This window comes from Lissotriton helveticus, chromosome 3_2, assembly GCF_964261635.1.
Source record: "Lissotriton helveticus chromosome 3_2, aLisHel1.1, whole genome shotgun sequence".
Taxonomy (NCBI): Eukaryota; Metazoa; Chordata; class Amphibia; order Caudata; family Salamandridae; genus Lissotriton; species Lissotriton helveticus.
The window spans coordinates 284,649,595-284,674,395 of NC_136062.1; the positions used below are offsets into that span (position 1 = coordinate 284,649,595).

Sequence of the window (24,801 nt, forward strand, 5' to 3'; positions counted from 1 at the left end):
AAATGTTGTCATCTCTTAAGGGAGCAACATGGATTTCCGCCATTGACTTATCGGCGGCATACCATCAAGTGATACTAACACCGAGTCAAGGAAACTCACAGCTTTTATAACACCGTGTTGGTGTTACCAATTCAGGCGGATACCTCTCGGCCTTGATTTAGCGGCTGCGGTATTTCAGCGGTTGATGCATAGGCTGTTTGATAAAATGAGTGGTGTAAGTTGCTTTCAGGATGACATTTTAGTCTCAGCCAGGTGCAAGGAAGAACATGATCGCATTTTGTATGATGTTTTGGATGTGTTAAAAGAGGTTGGTTTAACTGTGGAAGGGTTCTTCCGGGATGGCTGAAAGAATATGTAATGTGATTTCTAATTTTCTCATGATCTTTATGTGCTATTCATTTCGTCATTTATAATTTCTCTTATTGTTGTTGTTTATTTATTGTGTTGTAAGGGGAGGGGATGTGTTGTGTATTGTATTATGTTGTGGAGCGTGGCGTAGAGCGTGGCATGGAATGCATGCTGTGTTCTACTGTGGGTTCCAGTCCAGGGCATCAGTTACTACGGATGTATTGGAGTGGAAGCCATGCTATCTGGCTCTCGCCTGTTTCACCTATCTGCTAATAAAGCTTTCTCTGGAATCTTCTTTGGAGTGCCTCATTCATAACAATGGCCAACAGTGAGTGTGCATGTGCAGACGGGTTTGCAACCCCGTTTGCGCATGCAAAATCATGTCGTACATCTGGCCCTTGTTCCTCAGAACTCCTCTGGTGATTTACAATATCATTTTAGTGTATAAAGGGGGTACTATATCCCATATATAAACTGCTGGTGTATATGGCGCTTATGCCCCTTCTTTTGGCTATTCATCTGCCCATTTACAATTAACATAACATAAACATAAATGCACCATGGAGAATAAAAACCAGTTAGTGGCCTTTAAAATGGCACCGAAGGCAGTGCAGGGTACACTGAGGGGTAGAGGTGGGTGAGCCACTGAAAGCTCAAGTCATGCTCGATCCAGGCTAAATCGAGATGCATGCATATGGCTCAACTCGAGGTCCTTTTGGAACGTCGAAGACTACAAGCCGAGAATTTACGGAAGGCCATGTAGCTTAGTGGTTACAAATGCCAATCATGTAACATGGGAACTAGGTACAAATTCCGACCTCAGCTCTGCATTCTGTAAGTCCAACAAATCTCCCTGTGTAATAAAAAAACACTGTGAAGTAGTCTGTCAGTTGTGACACACTAGCATGCCCGTGGGAAAGGTTAGCACTATGTGAAATTGCCGAAAATAAAATGTACATTCTGCCTGTCACCCACGCACTAATCCCCTCTTCCAAGAATTAAAGACAAGGCGGGTGTCAACAAGGGGTACCCATCCAGTGACTGAATTGCAGATTAAAACTGAAAGATCTGGAATAAAGTGCAGCTTCCCTGCTTGACCTAATAGTGTGATTCCAGAGACATATTGGGTGTTTGATTTAATAAAATGTGCTTGATTTAATAAATCGTAACGTTGAGCTGTGTGTAATAAGAATACAGACCAAGTATACGGTATACATAACAAATGACTTATCTCTTGGTCACTAGCAGCATTGCCAGTGCAGAGGGGCTGGAATGTTGCTCAGTTTCTGTTTTAAAACTATCACTTAACATAAATTGTTCTAGATGCAGAGATACAATCTGATGCACTTGGGTGAAATACTTCAGCCTGTTAAAGGAATATGTTAATTTGTTAGCTCAACGACCTCTACCAAGGGGTGGATTCTCCCTTCACCACAGACGCAGCAGAGGCCTGTGTTGCGGCGCTGCTCCTGTTAAGGCACGTCTTCTGTGGCTTACTACGCAGAAATAAGAATAAATAAATACGCAGTGCCACCTTTGCCCATATGTGGGTAACTTTTGCCCCCACTCTCTCTCCCCTGCGCCCGTCTACAAAGAGCATACCCTCCGGAATGGTACAGCCGCTGACTTTTGAGGGAATGTTGATGCTAGGGGGTGTGGCCTGCGCCAGTAAAGTAACGCCTTCTGCCGTCTTCGTCCAATCATCTCTCCTGACACACCCATTCTGACGTCACGCGGGGAGGACCGGCTTCCAGCAGGGCCCGGCTGGGCGTGCGTGCTGACGTCACGCTCTGTCTGGGACAGGGCTGGACTTGCAGCACCAAGTCCTGCTTGAGAGTGTGGTGAGCAGACTGCAGGGCTGGACCTGCAGCTCCCCCTGCCCGGCTGCAGCTGCTCCTGCCTCTACTGCAGCGCTCCCAGCACAGACTGCAACTACTTCACTCTTAAGGCTGCAGCATCCCTGCAAGACTTCTGCCTGCACGCCGCAAACTGCTGCTTTCTGGCATTCCTTTAAAACCATCGCATCTTGTCGTGCATTGTCCTTATTCAAGCGTCACATTTCATTGTAACAACTTTTCATAAAAAGTCAACATCGCTTGGAGAGCTGGGAACAAGATGCAGCACTCCCGAACAAGCTTGAACATTGCCTGCATCGCATGAACCTCTCCGTCCCTGCGTAATAGTCAACTCCCTGCAGCATCTCTACGTAAGCTCCGGTAGTGCCTGCAAAGACCAACCTGCAACCGTCCTGCATTATATTTAACCGTGCCTGCAGCATCCTGCATAAATAACATTGGACGGTACCTGCACAGCTGAAGCTGCAGCGTCTGACTCTGCCTCAGATTAAAACGTGCCTGTACATCTCAAGCTGCAACAGAACTGCACATGCTCCAGCGTTACCAGCACAGCTCTCGACGGAGCATCGGTGCACCAACTACAACTTTACCTGCACTCCACGAGCTTTCGCGCCTCCGCAAGCAACCTAACTCCGTCTGTACAGTTCTGCCTGCAGCATCTTTACCCAGTTTCCAGCTCTGCCTGCAATCACTGCATACGGTTAAACTGCCCGCAGCGGCCCTGCCCAGGCCACAGTGAAGCATCTTTCCTGCAGGCACCGCTGCACACCGACCCTCATCTCTCCTGCTCAGCTCAGCCTGCACAGCCCGGGCTGTGCCCTCTGCGCAGACTGCCCGTCTGCCCGATGCTGGAGCTCAGCTTTCAGTGTCCTGTCCTGGGGGCGATGGGAGAGCACCCCAAGAGTAAGTGCCCGACTCGCCCTCCCGCCTTTAGCTGCTGTTATTGTTTCCTGGGCGAGTTAAACTCGTTTTGCCGATTTTTTCTTTATTCAAGAACTGCCTCCCCGCTGTACAGCTCATGGTCGTATTTTTTTTCATTTCAAACATCCCTTTAAAAAAAAGAGCTTTTGTGCATTTTTTTAGGGCCAAGGTGCGCTCTCCGCTTATTATTTTCTGCCGTTTTTGTTGTTTGCACTTCTCTTGGCACTTATTGGTGTGCAGCAAGCAGAACGAAATCGCCCCCTTGTTTCCAAATGTGCGGGGTCGGTTGTGTATACCACAGCGGCCCCGTCTCCCCTTTCTACGCAAAGAGCTTCTTAGCGCTGTCGTGATTTACTGGGCACAGGGCATAGGGGGCCCTCGAATCATGCCTTGGGGCATCTGAGCCGGTGGGGTCTAACAGCGGTTTCCTGCTCCCGGCTCATGTCACGCGCCCCCGGGTGACTACCTGCTTTGGGGGGCCTTCGGAGGGCTTCCATGTCTGTGCGAAAGGAGGGGGCCAACAGGCACCACTAGGGGTGCATTCAGGAAGTGTGTATGTTGTTCTTTGGGGTGTCTGTAGCCTGGTTGCAAGGATGAAGCTCGCGTGCTTTCTTTGCAATCTGATCATGGGACGAGGGCTGCTTTGGGGTGTACCTGGGACCTGTTCGGGTTTATTGAAGATGTTGGAGTAGTGGCGTACACACACACACACGTGGGTGGCGTGGGATGGGGCGGGGTAGACGGTGACCCGTTCTGACGAGGTGATAGCTTTGCCCGGTGTCTGACCTTCTTGCTGAAGTTGTAAAAGGGTTGTCCGGGGTCTGACCTGAGTTTGGGTCCAAGGAGTCTCACCAGTGGGGGGTGGAGGCGAGGGCGGTAGGCTGGGGCCGGTTGTGGATTACTGAAGAAGCAGAGGTTTGCGGGGGCGAGAGGGGGGCTTCTGGTATGATGGCTGGGGTATGACCCGTCTCACAGATGGAGAGACCGGTTTGAGTTGGGGTTTCCAGGCGGCTGAACTCCATAACTTCAGATGTGTGAGGCTGGTCAGTATCGTTGAGAAAGAGGGGGTTACCCCACAAGGTGCAGGTGTGTGTGTCCGGTATGTCTGGCGTCTGACCCTGTGATTTCGTTGTGTGACGAGCTCGGGGCCTGCCAGGACATACCCACCCGGTCTCTGGATGTGAGTGTCGCGGGGCTTCCCTCGGCTTTGCCCGTCTGTCTGCAGACGTGGAGGGGTCGGGGGAAGGGGGCTGACCGGTGTCTGGCCTGTCGTGCTGAAGAGAGTGGCTGGCCCGAGCAGGGCTGGAGTTGTGTGTGGTCCGGCCAGTCTTAGGGAGGGTGAGTTGTGTGTGGATTGCAGTTGCTTGGAGGTCTCCCCACTTCTGATCCAGATATGGGTGGGCCGGGTCAGACCCCTCTACCTCTAGTGTGTGTTGTCTGCGGACCCTCACTGGCTCTGGGGTGTCTGTAGTTGAGGGTGTCCGCACGTGTGCATGGAGGGTAGGGGGAGCCCGGGCCAGACTCTCCGGCTGTAGGTGTGCCGGGGGACGGGGGAGCCCCTCTAGCGGCCGGGGTCTGACCTCTCTGTTCCTTCCCCCTAGAGAAGCCCGCCCTGGCCCTGTGCGTCGGCTGCGGCAGTCAGATCCACGACCCGTTCATCATGCGCGTGTCCCCGGACCTGGAGTGGCACGCCGCCTGCCTCAAGTGCGCCGAGTGCAGCCAGTACCTGGACGAGACGTGCACGTGCTTCGTGCGGGACGGGAAGACCTACTGTAAGAGGGACTACATCAGGTGAAGCGCCGCTCCCGCGCGAGCTGCTCCGCGCTGCGTGGCTCTGTCATGCAACCTCGCGCCCCTGCAGCGGCACGCGCTCTGCGCGGGCCCCTCCACAGCACACGCGCTGCGCGGGCCACTCTCCAGAGTACATGCGCTGCCTGGGTCTGTCATGCAACCTCGCGCCCCCTGCAGCGGCACGCGCGCTACGCGGGACCTTCCACAGCACATGCGATGCGCGGGCCCCTCCACAACACCTGCCCTGCGCGGGACCCTCCACAGCACACGCGCGGCCCCCTCCACAGCACACTCGCTGCGCGGGTCTTTTAGAGCAAGCCCCGCTGCGCAGAATGCGCGAGCCCCTCTGCACACCCCTTCAAGATAACCCCCTCATGGCCTTGTCCACAGCCCCTGCGCTGCGCGTGGTCGTCTGTACATACAGTTCCCCACACAGCCACATCAACACAACTTCTGCACAATCCCAGACACACACACCTTCTACGGGGCTTCTACGGGGCTCCACCTGTACACCCCCCCCCCCCCCCCCACACCGCTCCACAGACCCCTGCCGCACACCCCCATGCACTGAGACTTCACAAGGCTGTGTCTCAAGTCTCCCACACTCCGCGCGCCCTAAACAGCGCCGGACACGGCCCCCTGTAGTGCTCTCTGCACCCCCCGCCCCACAGACCTCTGCCTGCACAGAGCCTTCTGCACAACACAGTGCACAGCGTCACAATGGCACCCCGGCATGAACCCCCACTGCAGTCTCCTGTACACAACCCCTTCTACAAATACACACACCTGTCTGCAAACCTCCTTACTCAGGGCTTACTCAGGGCGCTCACAGGGCCCTCCTTCCACACACAGCACACAGGGTCACAGACCCACCAGCACAGCTCCCGATGTGAGATCCCCACATACCCCCTCGCCAGGCCCCCCCCTGCTGCTACCCTCACAGCCCCCTGCATAGACAACAGGCTCGGCCTCTTGCACGCCCTGTGGCAGACACCGACGAGCCCAGCCGCCTCTGCACAACCTCCTCTCAAACCCCTCTCTGCAAACCCCCTCTCCGCCAGGATGTCTGTCACACTTCTGGTGTCTAATCGTTTAGATAACACACGTGAACATCTTTCTCCAGTGTGCCTTTGGTATGTCCGTCTTGTGGTCTGTGCAATGGCGTATATATATGTCCTGTGATGAGTGCAGTGGTCGGTGAGGCCTGGGATGTGTAGATTGGTCCGTGACTCCTGTGATGTGTGTATTGGTCTCCGTGTCCTGTTGTAGAGGGTTTGGTATGCGCGTCCGTTGGTTTGGGACTGTTTTCTTGCGGTGTGTGGATAGGCCTGCGTGTCCGGCATGTGTGCCCTGTTGTGTGTAGATCGGTCTGCGTGTCCTTTGGTGTGTAGATAGTTCTGTGTGTCCTTTGGTGTGTAGATCAGCCTGCGTGCCGTGTGGTGCGTGTCCGGCCCGCGTGCCCAGTGGTGTGTGGATCGTCCCGCGTGCCCTATGGTGCGTGGATCGACCTGCGTGACCTGTGGTGTGTGGTTCGGCCCGTGTGTCCTGTGTTATGTGTCCGGCCTGCGTGTCCTGTGGTGGGTGTCCCACCCGTGTGTCCTGTGTTGCGTGTCCTGCCCGCATGTCCTGTAGTGCGTGTCCGGCCCGCGTGTCTGTGGTGTGTGGATAGGCCTGCGTATCGTACCGGTGTGCCGTGGTCTGCATGCCGTGTGTCACTGCTGCACCTTCTTATTCAACCTCAACAGCGGAGTCCCGGCCGGGTCTAAAATGTTTGGTTGGCCACCTGTAATGTACAGTTAAAAATATATGAGATACGCGGCCATTTCCTGCAGGGCCATATTAGCATGACAACACCAAAATTCAGCGCGAGCCCTCTGGAGCAAGCAGCCTGCACCCAGCAGTAAGACTCACGGGTAATTAATTCATCCAATCTACATATTGTTTTTATTTGCTTTAAAATGCAAAGGGTAGCCTAGGCATAGTGCGCAGTTGTAAAACAATCAAACTGACGCTGTTAAAATCTTTTCTTTTTTGTTTAGCACCAAAGTAAGATTGAAATAAAAGCTTTCCATATTTATGTTTAAAACTATCGCCAAGTAAGGGGCTTTATTGTAGCGCCACGTTTGAGGCTAATGTCTAAAAGAGGGTCCGTTTTTTAAAAGCTACTGTTTTCCCATAGTAGGAAGTGGGACACCCTAGCAGGACAAATGAAAGTGTTTTGTTTATTAGGTAAACAATATACCATGTTAAAAGCGGTGACTGCTTCTCCGGCTGTCACAGTCTGATGCGCTTTATCTGCGCAGTCCATGCGTTATTGCTCATTCCAGACTCCCACACATTAGCTTCGAAAGAAAACTGCACTCCATATTAGTCACCCAAGCTTCTTTGTTGTTAATAACAATATTTACCGATATAGCGCTTCAGAACGCACTTCTCTCGTTTTTGAGCGCTGTAAACTGCAGATGTTAGTATTGCCCGGTCATAAAAATGACATGCACCTATTATAATTGGTCATCATTATATAATTAGTATTTTTGAGAGTCCAGTTTATAATTGCATCAATGAATCTGTGCACTTTCATCTGCAGTCAGGTTGGCTGCATGAATATGTCGCGCGCACGGTGTTGTATTATTTGAGGTGCGATGGTTTGTCCGCGCGCCTGCGGGCACACGCGTTTGGTTTGTGTACATGTACCCGCATTCGGGACGAGCTGTGGAAACCCCCTCATCGCTAGCGCCAGGCCCCCTCCGGTCTCCCCGATTAGTTTGCACATCGAACGTGCAATTCAAGAAGTGTGGTATTCATTTTAAGCAAAGCCAGCGTGGCTATTTTACGCCACAGTGATGCATAATGTGCCGGGAGAGATAAGTATCTCCAGGGTGTATATTTAGTACTGAACGACTCTCCCGAGGGTCTGGAGTGAGGCGGGGGCGACTTACTTTAAAACAAGGGAGGTTTGAGAGCCGCATCGGTCACATAAAATTAACTTTAAACTCGACCAGTTTGAAACCTGTGAGAGGCCGACACAAGCAGCCTGACACTGATGCTGTGGGCAGAAGAGCCGATCTCCACATTGTGGTGTTGCACTTTCAGTACCATTAACATTGCAATTTTGTTATAAAGTGTTATTAGATTTTTTGTGTTTGATGCTACTCAGATTAAACCTCAGTTGGTTCAATTTTTTGGAAGTCGTAATACCCTAATTCTATATATCGCCGCAGAACAACATTATATTCGTAAAATTAAATGTAGGTTGTAGTAGTTTCTGTGCAGTGTGTGCTTGTGCGTAGCCTTCAGATTAGGAGATCGTCGTTTATGTACAAATACTCGTGTGTCTGTGTGTGTGAGGCATCCCTCACTTCTAATATCACATTAAAATACTGCACTAAAGCATAAGCCCATTTTTTTTCCTAAATTAAAAAAATGCTCAACTGCGTGGGTTCAACACAATCAAAGTTGAAATGCTGAGCTTTGCACTACTGCATTCCATATGCAGTCTTTAAAAATAAAATTGCGCATTAGAATGATGCCGTATAGGATAGATAAAAATACACATTAAGCAAACCACGCGGCCGTAAAGAAAAAATATGAGTGTTTTCAAAGAGTCGTCGTTCAAATGGCACTTATGGTTTTTCACTGTCTATTTTCCGTAAAACAGTATGAGACCAGTCACGAGCACATGAAAATGAAAGGCGTTGGTGTGCTGCATCCCTACCGTCGAGGTCACAATACATTGTATTCGCATGTCCTGTCGGCTTGGCAATATACAGGAATAGAAAGTACGCGGTGTATAAAGACTCAAGTTAGATTCTCGCTAAAGACTCAAGTTAGATTCTCGCTATTAAAATTAACGTGCCCATTGAATGAAGAACTGCTGTGAATATTAATGCATTGTTTGCCTTTTCGGAAAGGGACGCGCACACACTGCTTTTTTAACCAGTTTATACTATAATTCTAAAAACTTTACCCGCAGTATTTCCGTGTGTTCTTTGGACACACTTAATACAAAAATAAGAAACCGGGTTCTAAATAGGACAATTAAACCGCATAGTTTATTGGGTCGAATTGCCTTGGTACAACCGATATAAATGCTTGATGAGTTTGTAGGTACATTAAAGGTAGAGAAAAGTGGACTGTTATTTACGGTGCAGTTTTTAGGGAGTTCTCCTCGCTGAGCGTGTCGCAAACAACGCAATATATTCATATATTTCTGCTCCGTTTTGTGAGATTATGTCTAACTGCAGTGTTTTGCAGCGCTCCTTTCTGTTCAGTTTGTGACTAACCAAATATTTTTGTGGTCGTCCTGTGATGCGAGTGGGGGTCACTGTAGTATTTTTGCACATTTACTTTGTGTTGTCAGTGTGTGGCTAATTGTGTAGTATTTTTGCAGAGATCCCGCTTGTGTTGCGAGTTTGTTTTCAACAGCAGTGCAGTATATTTGTAGTTGCTCTGTGTGTTGTGCGTATCGACCAGTGCGTTATTTCTGTAGTTGCTGTTTGTGTTCATTGTGTGCCTAACATGCCAGTACTTTTGCAGAATCCATGCATATTGAGTGTCGTATCTCACAGTCCAGTATTATTCAACGTTGCTGTCTAGATTGCCATTTCGCGGATAACGGTGTGATCTTTTTGCTGAGTTCCTCTTGTGTTGTGCTGTTGTGTGTCCTTATAGTGCAGTAACTTTTTTTGCAGAGGGCCTCTCAATGTTTTGAGAGTTTGGCTAGGTGTGCAGTATGCCTGTAGAATCCCTCTCTGTTTTGCGAGTTCACGCAAACAGTGCAGTACTTCTGTAACAATCCGAGCAGTATTTTTCGAGTTCCAACTTCCGAGCAGTATTTTTCGAGTTCCTGTCTGTGTTGTGGACGTGTATGCGAGAGTGCAGTCTCCGTGGAATCGTGCAGTGTAGCTAACAGTGTGGTATTCTCTGGGGACGCGCGCGGTTGGTTTTGTGTTGGTTCGATGAGAAGATGGAACACACGGTGGGCACTGTGAGCCCCTCCCCCCTACCCCAGTCACCCCGACACCTGTCACTGTGTTGCTTTGTGTGCAGCTTGCCACCGTGCGCGTAATGGTGCCTGGGCATTGCTGGGACCGCTGCTCCTAGGTGGGCAATATTCAGTGCCAATCCCGAGCAGGAGGTGCACTGTCTGGGGCGTGAGGGCGTAAAGAGACGCTGTCTGTCCTCAAGGTATACTGGACAGTGCAAGGACACACAACTAGATCTGTTCAGCCAGCAGTCGCAGTGTGAGGAGCTCTGCCACACTGTCCCAGGCCCCTGACACTCAGCCCTGACTCACCCTCTCCCAGGCAACGTGGGGTGAGGTGCACTCACTGCGACCTGGGGTGCACCAGATTGTAGTAGTAGTGATATGTAAGTTTCACCACGGGGCCCAGGACGCTGACATCCACTCCTGACTCCCTCTACCTCCCGGGCTGTCCAAGGCGAAATGAGCGCAGAGTGGCCTGGTGTGCCCCAGCAGTGGCAGGGAGGTTGGTGTACTGGTGTGAGTTGTTTTGTCACTCTGTCCTGACCCCCTCTCTCTGATCTTCGGCGTACTCGTAGTGTCGCCTGGGCTTCCCCTGCACAGATGGCGGTGTGTGCCACCTGACCTCTGACGCTCATCCCTCGCCCCCTCTCGCTGGCTCCTAGGGGTCAAGTGCACACTGCGCTGACTGACAGACATGATCCTGCAGGGAGGCGGCGCTGCGTGGGATGCTGTCGTCACCCTGGCCGCTGACACTCATCCCTGGGGCCTGCTGTTTGCAGGGAGGGCGCTGTGCTGTGAGTGCCTGTCCTTCTGTCCCCGCACACTCACTCATCCTCCCTCCCCTCCCAGGCTCCTCGGGGTGAGGTGCACTCCCTGGGTGAGGCCTGGTACTCGCAGGGAGGGCGCTGTGCTGTGAGTGCCTGTCCTTCTGGCCAGACACTCACTTATTCTCCCCTCCCTCCTCCCAGCCTCCTGAGGGGGGCTTGCTACTTGCAGGGGGGGGCGCTGTGCTGTGAGTGCCTGTCCGTCTGGCCCCGCACACTCACTTATTCTCCCCTCCCTCCTCCCAGCCTCCTGAGGGGGGCTTGCTACTTGCAGGGGGGGGCGCTGTGCTGTGAGTGCCTGTCCGTCTGGCCCCGCACACTCACTTATTCTCCCCTCCCTCCTCCCAGCCTCCTGAGGGGGGCTTGCTACTTGCAGTGAGGGCGCTGTGCTGTGTGAGGTGCGTGGCTGTCCCTCTGCCTCAGACACTCACTCCCCCCAAGGCTCCTCGGGGTGAGGTGCACTCCCTGAGTGAGGCCTGTTACTAGCAGTGAGGGCGCTGTGGTGCATGAGGTGTGTACTTGCCCTTCTGCCCGACACTCATTCCTTCTCCGTCCCCCCCCCAGGCTCTTCGGTATGAGGTGCACTCCCCGCGGTTTGTTACTTGAGTTGAGGGCGCTGTGGTGCGTGAGGTGTGCGCTGTTGTGCATGCGGTGTGTACTCGCCCCGGACACTCATCCCTTTCCCCTCTCCCCCCCCCAGGCTCTTCGGGGTGATGTGTTGCTAGCAGTGAGGTTGCTGTGGTGTGTGAGGTATGCGCTGTGGTGCGTGAGGTGTGCGCTGTTGTGCATGCGGTGTGTACTCGCCCCGACACTCATCCCTTTCCCCTCTCCCCCCCCAGGCTCTTCGGGGTGATGTGTTGCTAGCAGTGAGGTTGCTGTGGTGTGTGAGGTATGCGCTGTGGTGCGTGAGGTGTGTACTCGCCCCTCTGACCCCTGACACTCATCCCTCTCCCCTCTCTCCCCCAGGCTCTTGGGGTGAGGTGCACTCTGAGTGAGGCCTGTTTCTTGCAGTTAGGGCGCTGTTGTATGTTGGGTGTGTGCTGTGGTGTGTGAGGTGTGCGTTGTGGTGTGTGAGGTGTGCGCTGTGGTGTGTGTGCTGTGGTCTGTGCGCTGTGGTTCATGAGGTGTTCACTCGCCCCTCTGGCCCTCACACTCATCCCTTCTCTTTTCCCCTCTCTCCCCCAGGCTCTTCGGGGTGAAGTGCGCGCAGTGCGGCCTGGGATTCTCCAGCAGTGACCTGGTGATGCGGGCGCGCGAGCGCGTCTACCACATGGAGTGCTTCCGGTGCTCGCTCTGCAGCCGCCAGCTGCTCCCCGGCGACGAGTTCTGCCTGCGGGAGCACGAGCTGCTGTGCCGGGCCGAGCACGGCCTCCTGGAGCGGGGGCCGGCCGAGAGCCCGCCCAGCCCCGCCAGCCCGGGGCCCCTGCAGGGCGGCAGGGCCCTGCACCTCACAGGTAAGGCCGCGCGCTGCCAGCGAGCCTGCACTGCCTGCAATGTACCCAGCCCGACCGCTGGGCTGCCAGCACCATCACACGAGGGCGCCATGCACCGCCGACCGCATGCACAGGACACTGAACAGCACCGTGCACGTGCACAACACACATCATGCACAGGACACTGAACAGCACCGTGCACAACACACAGCATGCACAGGACACTGGACTGCACCGTGCACAACACAGCATGCACAGGACAGCACCATGCACCACACACAGCATGCACAGGAAACTGAACAGCACCATGCACAACACACAGCATGCACAGGACACTGAACAGCACCATGCACCACACACAGCATGCACAGGACACTGAACAGCACCATGCACAACACACAGCATGCACAGGACACTGAACAGCACCATGCACCACACACAGCATGCACAGGACACTGAACAGCACCATACACCACACACAGCATGCACAGGACACTGGACTGCACAGTGCACAACACACAGCATGCGCAGGGCACTGGGCAGCACCATGCACCACACATAGCATGCACAATGCACTTCAACACTTCCCGAGACAACCCACAGATGAACAGCATAATGCATTGTAAAATATGCAAGTTGCCCTGCACTGCTTCATACAAAGCTACCTAAACCTCTGCAAAGTACCCTACCTGGTCTGCACCGTACCTGGTACAACTTGCATATCCTGCCCTGCACCACAAAAAACAGCACCTCTCACTGCTGCATACACACCATGCTGAGTGTCTGCGACGGGCCCTCTGTCTGCATTGCACAGCCCCCTACATTATACACACACTGCACTACATTCACAGCACACTGTACTGCAGTCACGCACTGCACCATTAATATAATGTTCAATGCGTGCACTAATCCAGGCCAAGGGCCTTGCATCTCTACGACAGAAAGTACAGTCAACAACACCTTTAAGTGCACTCTGTGCACAACACCTCTCATTGCATGCACCGATCCACGCACCGCACGCAGCTGGGACAGCATCACTGCATCGACACTCAAATACACGTTTGTCTCGTATCGGCTACAAAACGCACAGAAAGCAGCCGCCGTCTATAGCCCTGAAACGTCAGCTTGGGGTTCCGATGACCTTTGAAGCCGAGGGTCGAGTGCTTTGTAAAAGTAACTAGACATTATTATTTTGGGGAGGAAAATATGTTTAGGGTTCGGAATACTTTAATTCCACAAGTCATTGGAATCCCATCTTTTACAAAACATATTGTAAAAGATTTATGTTCGTGACATCGTTCTCATGAAGAGCGGGTTTTGAAACCACTGATGTAAGAATAGTCACACATATACTGTAACTGGTGCCCTTTTTGAGTTGCCCCATTCCACCCCAGGGTGGCGCGCACGGATGGTTGCAAAGGTTTGTGTTCTTGCGTTCTACAGCAAGTGCTCCCTGAGTTTTAATCACAGCACGACAACTTTGAAGCCTATAAATATATTGTTTTAAATGTATTTTAGATACGGACTATGGCTATTTTTACATCTTTAAAATGTGCTTGAGGTATACTCACTTCACGAATTAAATCAATAAGCGCTGCACTTAAATTTGATGCTCATTGATGTAAATATCAATACACATTTAGCATAATTATAAAACAGTGTAATCAATGTAATTTTATCTAAACATGCATCTAAAGCACGCATGTACACATACATTTACATGTTGAAAGAGATATGGATTTTTATGTTTTATAAAGAAGCATGTTTTACTACATATTATGTATGTAGATGTGGCATTTATATGTATTGATTTAGTAAGATATTTAAACATAGGTATATCTATATCTGTAACTATATCTATTTCCCTTTATTTACATCTATATAGCTGTATATATATATATATATATATATATATATATATATATATATATATATATATATATATATATATATATATATATATATATATATTCTTAAAATCATAGAAAATAAATGTAGCCCAATAACGCCTGTTATTTGGATTAAGGGTATTGATAAGCACATAATCACATATGTATTATTGTAGTGCAAAAGTTACATTCTGAGTTATTACATAGTACACCCTAAATGACTTTAGAAATAGAATAGTTGCTTATTGCCAGGTTTATTCCAAGTTACAATGACTTTGCAGAGGGAGGCAACTGGGTGCCTACTCTTAAGGACATTTTATATAACCTCTGTGCTGCAGTTCGGTTTAATAACTTTGTTATTCTATACGTGAAAAAAATAGCTTAGCTCAGAGGTTCTTAACTGGTGGCCCGTGGACCCCTGAAAGTCCGCATCTGTTTACAACATTAAATATATTTTGCAAATTAATAGTATGTACACACAACAAAGTAAAATGAAAAAGGGAAAAATATAAACGATCAGTAAACGTGAAGGTATTGGAAATCAGAGGCTAAACAATAACGCTAATATCCTCAGCTTGTTTCGTGGGAGCAGTGTGAGTACAGCAAACAGAAGCTAGGATGAACGATTGGTAACTTCAAATGAAGTCTGGCAAGCACTGACAAAAAGAGAGCGTGCATTAGGAGTAAAAAAATCGAAATTAATAGGCTAGAGTATAACATAGCACTTCGTAATTTAAGAAGTGAAATAAAATATTGAATGTTACAACTTTCTCACTAAAATTAAACTTTTGTTTTTTTGTATATTTTGTGTTTGAGATTTAAAAAAATATGTTGGAATTTGTGTAATGGTGTATACTTGTTGCTGTAATTTTTTAACTTTTAAATCATAGAGGTTGCTTAGGCAGAGTTGCCGGCTTCCAGATGTGATTTAGTGGGGTTCACAGAAACCAGAAGGTTAAGAACCGCTGGTCTAGCATATGATACCGGCAACTGATTGTATGAAGCTATTTATAGTTATTTCTTACATGGTTATTTTGTTTATTTGTAATATTAACATGCATGTTGCCAGTAGTCACCATATAAGTAAATATTCTATCAAAACATATATATTTACTTACAAACGAGTTGAACAAAAGCATAAATTATCCTGCATGGCAGCCCCAAAAAGCATTGCCCGAATGTTATTAGCAGCATTTAAACAACAGACAGGAAAGTAGATAGTCAATACTAGTGGGCTAAAATGTGTACACACACACGCACACACTATTACAGTACTTTACACATTTGTTGTACATTATGAAATCGTTGACTAGTGTTGAATAAACGTCAGGATATTTAAGCAGACATACTTTTTTGGAGGTGATTTAAAATTGGGTGAAGTTTGGCAAAGTATTTCAAAAGTTACACCAGACGTTAGATGTCGAATTCCCCCTGGCATTTGCGAAGTTAACTCAACTATAGTGGTCCTGTTGCACCTCAGCGCTATTCACCAGTGACTATTCTGTGTGCTTCTGATGGGGTGTTTGTGGCCTAGTCCAGCTTCTCCTTGGTGGCCTGTGAGTGTGCCTGGGCGATTTACCATGTCCGTGGACAGTTCCTACAGTACCCCTACACCTGCAGCCTCCCATTCAGTAGCCTAGGGTTTCTGTGTTTGATGCACCCCAATCCCTCTGTCCTGCTCTCACACAACACTACATCACACTGCCCCACTCTGCCACAGGGATTGTGTATAGACCCATGCTTTCAACGTGTTTTGTTAGCGTGCACCAAAAATATAAGGCACATACTGGATGCATCACGCCAAAAGCAACATGTAAGGCGTGTTTCACCTCAAGCTGTAGGTTTTTACTATAAAAGTGACCTATCTGTAATAAAAGTAGTTATTGCTTTACAGTGATATGCTGTCCATGCGTGGGAGTCGCTGCTGGGACAAACAGTTGACGCATGCACACTCAATATCCAAAGACATATACATAAACTTTTAATTCACACACACACATATAATTACCCTAGTATTAAATTAACTGTCAAGGTGGCTCGGTGATTTAAATGCTCGCTGCTCACAAGTTGGAGCTAAGGCTTGGCCAACTCTGCCTCTCACTGCTTCTGCGGTCTGTAAATTAAGTACCATTGAGATAGTAGACCACAATACTAGGCGATATGTAACCCAGACCATTATTACAAACGTACACATCTATGTACTATTAATACATATACTTTTACTATAGATAAGTAGATATCAGTACTTATATGTACAAGTACTTTAGGCACATAGATATGTGCCACACACACAGCATAATTAAAAAAAAAATTTTTTAACACAAAAACACACAGAAAGTAGAAATATACACAAGTTTAAATTTTGATAGTGTAAACGTATATGTGCTGTTAACACACAAGTATGTTTCTATGTGCAATGTACTGTAATGACTATACGGAGAGGTGCATTTATAGTATTAATCTATATATAAAGACAGACACTATAAAAGCACATATACAGAAATTTTATTAATATCTACAGCAATACATACAACATTTGAATTGTATTGTAATTGCATCTACATATTTAACTGCACCAGTAATCTATCTCTCACTCTCCATATTGCAATTTCACTTTTTATCCCTCGTTCAGAACATGACACGATGTTCACAACAAATGTTAAATATTCATTGCTATTGCGGTCGAAATTTACAAAGGATATTGTGATGGTGAGTTCTCCGTGACAGGGACGATAGTTTACTGACGCTCCCTAAGGTGTCATGTGTTAAAGGGAAGGTTTAACCCGGTGAGCCCTCGCTGACACCATATTACCCCATAAGTCCCCACCACCAGCCCTCATAGACCAAGAACATTAGCCTCACAGGGCCTCAAAACGAGTCCTTCAGCCCCACAACACCAATACCCACATTTGCCCAAAACTAGCCCCGTATTGCCCACAACCCTACCTACTCAAGTCTCACACTAGCCACGCAGCCCCTCAAAATCCCCCTCACTGCCCACAACACTATCGCTCATGGCCCAGCAACACCCCATCGCACAACAGTAGAACTCAGTGAAACCACATCACTTGAGGTCAGAGCCCAACACAACTAGGTCTCATTCCAGCCCCTGAGCCCTACAGAACCAGTCTCCAGAGCCTTAAAAAACTAGCCACCTCAGTCTCTTCATATCATACTGCCAACATCCTGACACTGTCCACGCAACACTCGCCCTGACAAGAGGAGACATGTCCTGCTGGCTCCCAACACTGGACTCCAGAAACCACAATACTAGCTCTCTCCGTTCCTCTACAGCTGCACAGCATCTGTAGGCACATCTGCCCAGTTATTGATTAGACCGAGTATGCAAATAGTCTGTGTTCTTAGTATTTCTGGTCATTTTAAGAACATTAAGTACATTTCTCCAAAGCCCCACTGTGCAGGTTTAGTTCTCAGTCCCTGTATCCTGACACCCCTCCCCACAATTTGCTGACAACCCTAAAAAGTTCATTCTCATTTTGCTGAAGATGCAGATGTCTTAAGTGTGGCCTCTGAAGCAGGGCCTGCTGGGCACGTGCAGAGGGGGAGAATGGGAGCAGTACTTCCACCCAGCTAGCCCTGTACTCCTCCTCACCCAAACCAAGGAGCCTCAAATACATTCAGTACACTAATCAATACAGTGGTCCCTGTGAGTGGCATACATGGTACACAAGGGTTACCTAAGTAAATGGCAAGAATGCACAAACTATTACATTCTCTAAAGTCCATGTTGTTTGTATGCCCGGTCTTTCTTGCTCGGTGGCATGCACGGGCATATTTTGTTTTCCTCTCTGCTGTTGCTGGCAGATCTCCTGGGGGAGACACAGGCGGCTTTCTTATTGAGTTTTACTGGAAAAGAAGTATTCCTTTCCCTGCAGTATATGAAGAATGTCTTTTTAGGTGGGGCAGTGGTGGAGAAACTGTCTCTCAGGCGTTTTTTTACCTCCCCTGGGACAAGCTAATGACGGTTTCTGTAATTTTGAGGTTTGTGGTATGAATTTTGTTGCCCAGTCTCTGTTTCCATCTGTGCCACCCAGTTTGCTTTTGGTCAGCGTTTGCCTGTGATTTTGGTATTTGATCACACTGAGATATTCTACAAGCTAAGTTTAGTCAAAGTAATATAACAGTCTAGTTTGTTGTACTGTACTAAGGGCGTATGCCAGCACACTGGGTGCTTCTTCTTCAAGGTTTTTTCTTAATAGGTTAGCCACCCCTTCTCCTCTTGTTGGGTTTTAAGGGTACCTCGGAACAAGATTGCCCTTATATGAGTTAGTTCCGATCTCTTTGCCAGAGTTACTTGTTTGGTGTTTCAGCTCCTGTGGGAATACAGTATTTGCGCCACTTTCCTTGATGTGGCACCTGGACTTTGAAATGCCACCGGTGTCCCAGGTATTCTCGCATGCACCTTGACCTGGACGGTTATGTGTGCAGAACTCGAGCTTCCCGGCTTGTGTAGAAGTTTTGTCCCATTCTCCATACTTCTTTTTTGGTCTGGCTACAGAGAAATTTCGCTAACTTGCCAGCCTCGTGTAATCAAAATAATGTATAAATAAAAAATATATATAGGTATACGTAGAGGGGTTTTCAGTCACCAACCTTCATCCAATGGTCTGTACGACTGTCATTCACATTTTGCTTCGACCCACCACAGCATACAATGTGATGCAGTGGGCCAGGCCACTTCTGACATTGGCTCTCTTGCACTATGATTGATGGATTTTCACTATACTCTTCTGCTTTAAAAAAAACTGCACTTCAAAGCCATGGCTGGTGGGTCAATACTTTGCCATTGATTTCTCTTGTGCATGCTTTGTCATTTTTAATTCTTTTAGTCATCTTTGTTGTTTAAACTATGTCTTCAGATTACAGAAATTTAAAGCCAATAGTACCCTTTGTTTGAATGGCAAAAAATCGTACTTTCCTTTGATGAGCATTACAACTTAAAAGGGTTTTTTAGATCTGTCCCAGGTACACGTTCTTCCTAGGAAACACCAGCACTGTACTATTAAAATTCTATTCAAGGGTTATTTTTTTATTTAAAAATCATATTGCAAACATATGCCCGCCACATTTAGGCAGCATGCTTTCTTTTTTCCCCATCGTTTTATTTTTCTGGCTTACAAATACTTAACAACTAAAAAGCAAATAGCCATTCAGTTGCTTATCAAGACAATACCTATTGACTGTGAGGGCCTGCCCTTCACACTAAGCAACTGTGACTACATTGGATGTTTTTTTGTTTCTGTAGTTAACTGCCTGTTGAAAAGATTCAGTTAATTTTATTTTTCGTCCAAGGTAAACGTTTTTATGTGCCTGTTCTCTGCATGTTAAGAAAGAATTTTAACGTGTCCCTGTGGTTTTCTGGAATCTAGTGATTTGGTTACTTCACTTTCTTGTTTACCTCCAAGGCCCATCTTTTGCATTTTTCAGTTTGGAGGTTTTGATTGGAGTTTTACTTTTCTTTCGTGGGTTGTAAAGTGACCAGAATATAGGATGATTTTTTTTATGTACTATTCAGTATAAGATATACGAACAATCAACGCACAGTAGTAAAGTAAGCGATACACTTGCTAAACAAAGTTGATCCTAGCATGCATCTTTTCCTCCAATGCAGCACCCCTCTGAGTAGCCCCTCAACCTCCTTGAATATAGGAGCGGCCCCCATATTTTTTCCCCATCACAGAATTTGGGGCCCATTCACAAGCCATTGATTGAGAAAAGCTGGCTACAACGAAAATGTTTGAGTCACAGTAGCTAATCAAGGGCCTACAGACTCATACATTTTATATAAAACAGTAGGTGTTATAGAAAAGCTTTCTAGTTTTAATGCACATCCAACGAATAGAATTCTCATTGGCACAAAGAAAATGTATCTGAATTATTATTAAAAAAGGATAATGAATAGAAACAAAAAAAGCACAGCCAAAGACAGGTTTTGGGCCACCAGTCCTGGCACTGAAATGGATGTGCTCATTAAATCTGTCACTCACAGTGCGAGGGAGCCAATGGCTGAAAGGGTATTGCCCATTGCCGCATGCTGCATGCTGCATGCTGTGGTATGAAAATGTAAAATGTGAATTACAACTGAACAGACAAATAGTTGGAAATGGTTTCCCAAAATCCCTTTATATAAGTATAGATGGTTATATTTTATGTTTATGAATTGTTTCATTACAAGCAAGGTAGCTAAAGCTGTCTGTAGGCCAGAGGTTTTTTTTTTTTTAAACCTGTTGTGAGTAGAGTTCTAACTCTACGCCACGTTCAGCATAATTCATGTATCAGTTTTTGTCGTGGAGCACAGCAAAAATCCCTACAGCAGATGCTACGTTTGGTTCTCTGTAAATAACGTTGCATCTTCCAGGTAGCCAATCTGCAGCACATTTGAAATAAAGTAACATAGTTTCCCAAATATGTGCAAATTCGTCAATTAAACATTATAGTGAAAAAGGTCATATGCTATCCAACTTCTGAGATAATAACTGTACAAAGTTGCTATAGTCAGAAGGTCCCAGGCCCAGCTCTCACCCTGCTGCCTTCTCTGTGCTTTTTCCCTGTTCTGCTTTGTCTTTGCATTCCCCTCATTTTCACTGCCTTCTCCTTGCTTTTCCCTCGTTTTCACAGCTTTCTCCATGCTTTTCCCCTGTTTTTTGTTTGAGTTCCTTCTCTTTGGTTTTCCACTGCTTTCTCCTCACTGTGCCTTGTTTTTTCCTTCTATTCTCCGACTGATCCCAGCAAGAACCCAGTGCCTGGATACCCTCACGGGTAATTATCCGCGCTCTACAAATCCGAGTTGATTCATTGAATGATATAGTCGACTATGTTCTGTTTTATTACATACATTTATAATGGTTTAAAGAATATCTTTTCCTGGTGTGGTGACTTCTCACGTTCTGCTTTAGGGAACAAGCTAATAATAATAATAATAATAATAATAATAATAATATATTTATGTATATACACAGATCTCTTTGTGTATGTGTTTGAGTGTGTGAATGTGATTGTATGTGTGCATATAAATATATCTATCTAGCTCTCTCTCTCTGATTATATATATTTATTAATCACCATTAATGGGCTAGATTTATAATACCATGCAGATATTACAAAAACAAAAGGAAAGTGGACCTGGTAGAATAAACATAGTGTGGAGACAGAGTCAGGCAATATAAGATTTTAGCAATAAATTCATAACAACCGTACATGAAGTGTTTAAAAAGTCACAAACGCAAGCTGAAATCGCATTTTGAGTTAGACAAAAATGCTGATCCTTAAATCTCCCTGCGAGCAAAACGTTCCCACCCAAACACACATAAGCGAGTCAGGTTTAAGTCCTATAAATTGTCCCACAGTCATGTCAGAGTCCCTTTAAATAGCTTCCCCTTGAATCTCTTTCCCGAGTCCCATACTTTTCTTTACTCCTGTGGCCCATAATTAGGGGTGGGTGCCAGGAACCAGGCCTTCTCCCCTCGCAGCTCCAGGGGTACCCCTAACTAAACCCATCCCTCCTCTGACCTACCAGTGCCCCCACAGTGCTCCCTTGGGTGTACCACCCGCCCAAAGAGAGGAGACCTCCTCTTGCCTCCTGCTGGCTGCCACTGTCTCTTTAAGGGAAATTATTGGCAAAGCTGTTCCAAAAGGGTGTTTATATTTGTGCAGGTTTCTTTTGAACCGCCTGCTAATACTCAGCACCTGACAAATTATCCCACAAGCGTAATCTGCTTTTTAAATGCAGGAGACAACCATTTATTTTATTTAACAACAGTTCGTGCACAACAAACCACAGCGCCTTATCCGTGGGCGGCTGAGACGCAGAACAGTGCACATGCAAAGTTAGAAAAGTTGTGAGAAAAGAAAACTTTTCGCAAAGCTAAGGCTTTCCTCTCGAAGACATACAATTTTGGCGCAAAACTCTATTTACCTTTTCTTGAAGATAGAGATTGGAACAAAATCTCAAAACCAGTTGCACGAGAACGCCCATGTACATGTACCACACATAGGCTGCTCCTGTGATGCAGAGAACCACAAAACACAATTTTGTGCAATTTTAGAGCTACTTTGGTATGCGTCGCTTTTTGAGACAGAGCACGCAAAGACTCGATACATGTGGCCCTTGGTGTTTTGGGATCATAAGGTCACATTTCTAACACATTTAACAAGAAATGTAACAAGCCCGTGGGTACAGGCCAGGGCTAGCAAAGACAGCACCCACAGCAAGTTACACATAAAGTAAGTATTGCCCTGTAATAGTCAGAGGTGTTACATGTGAATGTTTCAGCTGTGGTGTATTTCATTCATGTGTGAGTGAGTCACATTTTTATATACCCGCTTGGTTGCTTACCCCCACTTTCGACCTCTCCACAACCTGTGTGACAAACCCATGGTGCCTTCACCGCTTGCATAAAATGTGATTATTACAAATGTTTACTGCAGTTTACGGTTGGCCATTAAAAACACAGTTAACTAATCACAAATATTCATTCAAGTTATTAGAGATCAAAAATCAATGGCGCAGTCCTGACCTCCCATCCTTTCGCCTTTACCGGTTATATCACCATACATTTCAGTGTTCATTTTTATTTTACGTCTCCAATCCCCAGTCAAATGGGTACAAGTGCACTTTATAATCCAGACCAGCATTAAAACAATAAATAGCCATTTAATATGATGCACACTGTTCATAAACATAATTGGTGACCTTGGACATGACAAGATGAGTGACATCACACATGACACTATGAGCGATATTGCACATGACACTATGAGTGACATCACATTACTGACTGATATCACTGATTATATCACACCTACATGGTTACGGGCATCATGACACTAAGAGTGGCGTATCATGCATGATATTATTTATGATAATGCTGATGACACAACACAGTGACTGACCTTCCATGACTTCAGGACTAACATTTCAAACATCATCATATATTGATAAACGATATCTTGGTAGCGCATTGACTGTACAAGTGATGACATGGCACTATGGCATTACTGATGGCTTCATATTTGACACTATTTTTGCTACAACATTACAATCTCAATGACATACCATTGTATCATAAGGCCTCGATAGCTGAAGTCATCACACATCACATTATACTAGGTGTCTCCAACGAGTAGCTTGTGAGCTGCCAGTCGCTCTCCTGTGTTCAGCCCGGCCAACTGATATAGAAGCTTTTGCTTGGTTGAGTTATTACAGATATATATGCTAACATTTAAAAGCATGTACTCAAGATGAACATGTGTCTATTTTCAGAACTCATAAGCTGATTTTTGGCAAAAATAGCTGTGCTTTCAAAATGTTTTTAAAGCTATTATTGAGTTGGGAGGTTCATTACTCATTATTGATGACATCCCACGTGATTTTACAATTGACATAAGGGGACTTTTATTGCTACTATTACTGCTACTATTATACATTACTCTATGACAATATGTTATTACTGATGACATCACAGACGTCTGACACTAAGACATTAGTCATGACATACGTCCTCGTGAGAAATGCTTCCAGTTGACTGGTGATCGAAACGAGCTGCATGGGACGTTTGCAGTATAATTTGCAAGGCCTCTGGATTGGATATTAAATAATTTTGCTTTAAAAAGAAAGTGCTTTATACTCGGGGGAGAGGGACGATTCGCTCCCCTAGAACACTGGTTTCATGCTTTCATCAGATCTTTTTGGGCAGCTGACAGTAGTCCCCACGCCGGTAAAGGCTGGTTCTCTCTGTGTGGGAAGCCTTGGGAAATATAAGGCATTATAGATCTGAAAACAAAGTGGGATATTCAACAGATGCTAAAATAAAAAGAAACAAAAAGAACATTCACCTTTAGAAGATGAACATTGAATATAGAAATCTTAGTAACAAAATGATCCTAGAATATAATATGTCCGTACTTGCTAGTAAACTCGCCTGTGGAGAAATAGGGAGGTATAATAAAACGCCAGGTCCTGTGTAAGGCTGGTGGGGCTGGGACAGTCAGCTGCATGCAAGGCTCTGGCTGGCCTGGTATGCATCTCATTTGTCCCATCGCCAATAATCTATCAAAGGGCCCTGTGACGATCGGAAAAAATGTATTTCCCTATAGACTTGTGTAGGAATGGTGTTTTGGAAGTCTAAGCAAAGTGGTTGGGCCTGAGGAACTAAGGGGGAAAGAAATGATGTTTTAGAATATTTATGTATATATTTTATCTTTTCACATTTGTATTGTGAACTTGTTGGGTATATTCCCTAATTGGAAGAAGTGATCCAATACACTTATGCTTTAGAATATGTACGTATACATGTTTTACTTTTCCACATTTTGTAGGGGGGGAGCTGTGTAGGAATGTTTCCTACTTATGTAATATGGAATGTTAGAGTAGTGATTATTCTGGCGTCTAGTAGTTAGATGAGCTGTGATCTGGCTGGGGGTTGCCGTGCTTTCACTGAATTCGGATGAATTTACACCTGTAAATGTGAAAATTGCAACAACTAGATTTCCTACATTTCTTGTGGTCACATTTGAAAAAGATGGGACCCATAATTTGGCTTAGCATTGTTAATTTATTTATTTATCATGCTAACGACACCTATTAGAGCAGCAAAGAATTTTACAGTTAGCAAAAGTATAAACAAGAGTATGAATTAGAATGTCAAAGTCAGCAACTAAGAAGACATATCTCCTTAGAAAGCTATAGAGGTCAAAAGTTTCTCTAAACCCCAGGTTCCACATTCCAAGTGG

At 46.5% G+C, this 24,801-nt stretch overlaps 1 protein-coding gene across 1 annotated transcript in view; it reads left to right on the forward strand.

The window, feature by feature from the left end:
- The first annotated feature begins 2,255 nt into the window (after positions 1-2,255).
- Positions 2,256-24,801, forward strand: part of ISL2 (ISL LIM homeobox 2) — a 92,741-nt gene continuing 70,195 nt past the window's right edge. Inside the window, exons 1-3 of the mRNA XM_078684646.1 lie at positions 2,256-3,107; positions 4,727-4,916; positions 11,913-12,181. Coding sequence (XP_078540772.1) covers positions 3,050-3,107; positions 4,727-4,916; positions 11,913-12,181 — 517 coding nt within the window. The 5' untranslated portion in view covers positions 2,256-3,049. The remainder of the gene's footprint in view (positions 3,108-4,726; positions 4,917-11,912; positions 12,182-24,801) is intronic.